Raw genomic sequence first — 5254 nt, 5'->3', positions numbered from 1 at the left:
CGTTAAACCATGTGAGACTTGTTAATCTAGCGGTACATATAAATTGTGTTCATTTAATTTAGCTCACATAATTAGGCTACAATCAAATATCAATATGTCCTGTTTAAATCGATGATAAATTCCAAGCATACGTTGAACATTTTTAAGTCCAGTAGCCTGTGTTTAATTCAGGGTGAGTTCTAAATTAATGCTACACACATGAATGCCATTTTCAAACGACGAAACAATGTTTACAGTAAACAATAACAAACATCGAATTGCCCTTAAAATGTAGCGTGACAACTTACCGTTTTGCCTTTATCGATATTGACGTCAATCTACGAGGTTCTTCAGCAAACCTTTAGAATAAAATCTGGTGTTTCAGAAGTTAAAGATATGTCCTACTTATTTAGGCTAAAATTCACTTGTAAGGAAAAAATACATTTGTTTGCTATTCGAAGTCTGGAAAATCCCGTGATGAAGTTTTGTCGGCTACTTTTGACTTAACGTTAATCGTTGAACAATGCGTTTAATATAGCCTGTATAGTAGCAATAGTCAGTTGTCTTACAGGGTCCATTGCCTGTATTTTAGTAAATAATTTCTTATGATAAAAGTTTTATGTTTTAGCTCTGCATGATGCCTGTTATTTGAGAAAAGAACGCAGGTGGACACAGTTGAAAAAGAGACAAGCCAATCAGATCGCTCCTTCCCCCTTTGGCCAATGACAGGCGCCACATTGTTGTCAAATTTGTCTAATGAAAACGTGGGCGCAACAATAGATCGAGAGGGATCTGTATCCACTGAAGATCTCTCGAGGAAGTTAGTGTCTCACACTGGCTCCAGCAGCAAACTCTGCTCTCTGAGACTGTCTGCTGATCATTGAGTTTAAAGTTAGTTTCGCATTACATTCAATGGATTTTTGTGTTTTAAAAATTGATTTATTTGTGTTTAATTTCTAAAAGAAACACTTTATTTTGGGCTGCTTGTGGACTGCGCGCAACAAGTTGAAGATCTCACTGGAAAGCGGACTTTGATAAGCAATCACAAGTATTTTCTGATCTCTTCTTGGACATTGGCATTCGGGCTGTGTTCTTCGTCAAGTGCTGAGCTGAAGAAATTCGCCGTGTATCGATTCTGCCCAATGCTTATGAAACACCTCCGATCGAAAGCTTCGGTTGCGCACGTATTTTAACCTATCGATCGACGGTTTGTTGATTCGGAGAATATGGATCTTCGTCCAGAGATCCCACCCGCCTCCCAGCCAGGGTCGCAGGTTCATCCGAGCGCCGCTGCTGCGGCCGCTGCCGCCTCCATACCGGTTTCCATGGCCAGTAACCTCTTAAGAGGCCCGCCGCTGTTGCTTCGCGCTACGGAGAAGTATCCACGAACGCCCAAGTGCGCTCGGTGCAGGAATCACGGGGTGGTGTCCGCCCTGAAGGGGCATAAGCGCTACTGCAGATGGAAGGACTGCATGTGTGCCAAATGCACTCTGATCGCTGAGAGACAGCGCGTCATGGCAGCTCAGGTTGCGCTCCGCAGACAGCAGGCGCAGGAGGAGAACGAGGCGCGAGAACTCCAGCTACTCTACGGCACAGCAGAGGGTCTAGCCCTGGCCGCCGCCAACGGCATCATACCTCCGCGGCAAAACTATGAGGTCTTTGGGTCAGTTAACAACGAATCAAACTCTGGTAGGTCGATAAATTATACTCATATGCATGTATAAGTTCTTAAAAATAAAGTTGGAATTTATATTTCTTTGTATGTACTTTTTTTTGTTATACAGAACCCAATATGTTGATCTGAAGAACTTTTAATGAAACATTAAGAACTATTTGAAAATCCAAAGAACCTAATACCACTAAAATTCATTTTCAAACAATGGCATATTTAACATGTACATACATGCTATATAAAAAGTAGTTATGTCATGATACTCTAAACAATGCTGGGTTGTTTCAACCCAAACTGGGGTCAAAAATGGACAAACCCAACCCTTGGGTTAAAATTTTTAATTAGGTTTGTCCATAGTTGACTCAAACAACCCAGCATTTTTAGAGTGTAAATTTAATTTTCACCCTCATAAATATTAATTTAATCTACTTACAATTCAAGAAAAAAAAAGCTATATTAGTGTATGGCAATTACTGACGTACATCAATCTATTTCAGGAGAATCAAACATCCAAAAGTTCGAGTTGTTCCCAAAGACACATTTACCAGGATCGGTGACCCCACAGCAAACGGCTGGAAAGTCCGTATCCACAGACACCGAATCCGTTCCAGGAATGTCGTCTCCAGATATGCGTCACGGCTCGGGTTCGGAAAACGGTGACCGAGAGTCCATCGTGAGTTCCCCGATAGCCAAACCATTAAAAGACGGCGAGGAGACGCCAGGCTCCATCAGCCCGCTGGGCTCAGACTCCGGCTCGGATACTGATAAAGACGAGCAGGAGCCCTCGCCATCTTCCACAGCATCGCGACAGATGAACGCCATCGACATCCTAACGAGGGTTTTCCCCAACCACAAGCGCAGCGTCCTGGAGCTCGTTCTCCAGGGATGCGGCAAAGACGTGGTGCAGGCCATAGAGCAAATCCTCAACAACAGCGGTCAAGCCAAGGGCCCAGAGGAGTCCTGGACGGCGGAGCGGATGCTGCAGAACGCACAGCCGCCCGTGTCCTCCACCCCGCGGCCTGTGTTACCTGGAACCATGACGCTCAGCAACAGATCTGCCTTCTCTCCTCTGCAACCCAACGCGCCACACTTTGGTTCCGACCCCAGCACGTATCCTCTCAGTACACATTTGGGCCTGAACCCACTCCGGCTGGCATATTCAGCTCACAGCAGAGGCCTGGCCTTCATGGCTCCGTACTCCACCACAGGTCTCATGCCAACACTGGGCTTCAGGCCGCCAATGGACTATGCCTTCAGTGACTTGATCAGAGACAGGACTCTCTTGCATAAAGATCAGAGCTACACCAATGGACTGTACGGTCCTCTTGTCAACAACACTCCAGAGAAACAGTGAGATGGTGTTTCCCAAATGTAGACAAAAGTGTTTAATGTCTTCTTCAGGCCTGAAGATTCCTCATCCATAAAGACTCGGGGGGCCTTGTGTTTCTGTATATAAAATATGTCTAGTTTAATCACCAGGGGAAAAAAAAAAACATGTGTTTGGTGGTCGTGGCTTCTTTGAAGTTTGTGATTAATCAAAAAAGGAAATGGTTACGTGTAAAGGTTAAAGTAGTTTTACTCATCTTACTGCAAGATGGCGTTACTGACACTGCCTCAGCGCAACATTAGCCGGAGGTGAATTATTTTAGACCTTTAGCAGAGTAACCATAGTATTTTCAAGTAATGTATAAATTGTGTATTTTAAAATCCTTCACGTTTGTTACAATCCATTTAGATTATTTACCAAACGGATTAAGCCCCCGTGTGATAATAGTGCAATTCCTAGAATAATTTGCTTCATCATTTGAAAAAAGGGACTATTCTATAGCATTATTGTTATTGTGGAACGTTTGTTATTCCATCTTTTTCTGCTCAGTGTCTGTAAAATCGTGCCATGTTCATTCAACAGAACAGAAGCTCTTTTGGATGGTTACTGGCTCAAGTAGACATTTGTGTTCCCTTTGTGAGTGATATATTGTGTTACACGACGAAATAATGTATATTGCATTTCTTGATGATAAAATCATATTTGTCAAAGTCATTTTCTCAAAAAATCATCAAAAGGGAACTAAAAAGATGTAAAACGATTGTTTGTTGAATGAAATTGCTGCGTTGGGACGTGTACATTTTTCTGTGTAAAGTTTGCAAAAAAATAAATGTTATTTTATTCTTACGTTTTGCTTGTCTTGTGCATTAAAATAGTTGGCCCATTGAGGCCTATTTAAAAGCACATTTGGATAGCTGACCAACTTTGACCATAATTAGCCTACTTTACAACAACAACAATAATAAATTTTTTAACAAATAATACAGTAGTAATAATAATAGACTACAACTTTTACCTCATAAATAGGTATAGCTACTTTCTGCTATATATTTTAACATTTGTTTTTTTTTTAATGATTTCAGAACAATATAGGCTATCTGCAGTTTTTTGAATAGTCGTATCGGCAGTGATATTTTGAGCTCTTCTCTTCTTTTAAAAGATTCTGAAAGCCTCTAAACAGAGACAGTCTCAAAGCAGGAGTCCACTGTATTTTCGCACGCACGCACGCACGCACGCGGAGTGTATATAGCTGCACTATTGAAGCGCGATGCCATGGAGACATAATCCCCCTCGCCAGAGCTCAAGTGTTTACTTTCTCCCTGCAGATAAAACAGTGTAAACAGCAGTGTCGGATTGACAGTGTGCCTTCATTTAACGGAGAAACCGAGTACTCCAATGTTCATAATGCACATTTGATGAGGTGCATGAAAACACAGGCTCTTCTCTCGGTCTGTTTAATATTTACATGAATAGTGTTTTAATACATTTTAAATCAATTCCTCTGCCCGGATACTTTTTTTTTGTGTGTGTTTTTACTTATTTTACAGTCCGCATAACTACTAAATTTCGATAGAAGCGAATTAAAACAAAATTGTAAAGAAATAATAAGAATAATAGGCTAAATTATATAAATATATTGTTTCTTTTTTTAGGTCGTAGACAAAATAATTATTTTTAAACAATCAGGTGTAGCCTATTTCATCGAAATAAAAAAGCGTAATAGATGGGCTATATAATGCATTCAAAACCTGTGCTAATTAAAATTTTTGCTGCTGTTTTTAATTTTTAAATAATGCACTGAATAAATGGAAAAATATGTAAGTTTTCAGATTTTTTTTGTATTCAGATTGGGCGGACTGGTGCCAAGCAATCTAACAATTGTATTTATATTTAGCCTATATCTAGTTTGAATTATTGCACAAAAAAACTGAAATGCATATCCCTGTTTGTCTAATTTTAAATGTATTCATATTCAGGAAGATAAGAACAGACACGAATGTTAACAGAACAGACCGTTTAAGCCTATCCCTAGACCTATTTTTAATTGTCCTTAATGCAACGGAGTATTAAAGGATCTAGCTGTGGATTTACTTCTAAAACATTTCATATTAGAAAACTATTTTCCAAATGATAATAAAAATAAAATAAAATAAAAATGTAATTGTTTTGTGTTTATAGAACAAATTAAAAAATAAGATGGTCTCATCGTTACAGAATTTCTTTTTTTAACCAAAATACTTTTACAATTCTAATCTAGAATAAAGTGAACACGAATT

The 5254-nt window shown here is 39.6% G+C and overlaps 1 protein-coding gene across 1 annotated transcript; it reads left to right on the top strand.

The window, feature by feature from the left end:
- Positions 1 to 851: 851 nt before the first annotated feature.
- On the top strand, positions 852 to 3763 carry dmrta2 (DMRT-like family A2). Its single transcript, XM_067393576.1, has 2 exons — positions 852 to 1668; positions 2149 to 3763. Exons 1-2 carry the CDS (start codon positions 1206 to 1208, stop codon positions 3003 to 3005), a joined length of 1320 nt encoding a protein of 439 aa, XP_067249677.1. The 5' UTR covers positions 852 to 1205; the 3' UTR covers positions 3006 to 3763.
- Positions 3764 to 5254: the final 1491 nt, after the last annotated feature.

Source organism: Chanodichthys erythropterus, chromosome 9 (assembly GCF_024489055.1).
Source record: "Chanodichthys erythropterus isolate Z2021 chromosome 9, ASM2448905v1, whole genome shotgun sequence".
In the NCBI taxonomy this organism is placed as follows: Eukaryota; Metazoa; Chordata; class Actinopteri; order Cypriniformes; family Xenocyprididae; genus Chanodichthys; species Chanodichthys erythropterus.
Note: the sequence above shows the minus strand (reverse complement) of the source record. Positions and strands in the feature narration are given on the sequence as shown.

Bases quoted from the DNA above. Each gene is read 5' to 3' on its own strand.
- dmrta2 (XM_067393576.1), top strand. From the start codon at position 1,206: ATGGATCTTCGTCCAGAGATCCCACCCGCCTCCCAGCCAGGGTCGCAG. The intron at 1,669-2,148 runs GTAGGTCGATAA...AATCTATTTCAG, and splicing joins TAACAACGAATCAAACTCTG to GAGAATCAAACATCCAAAAG.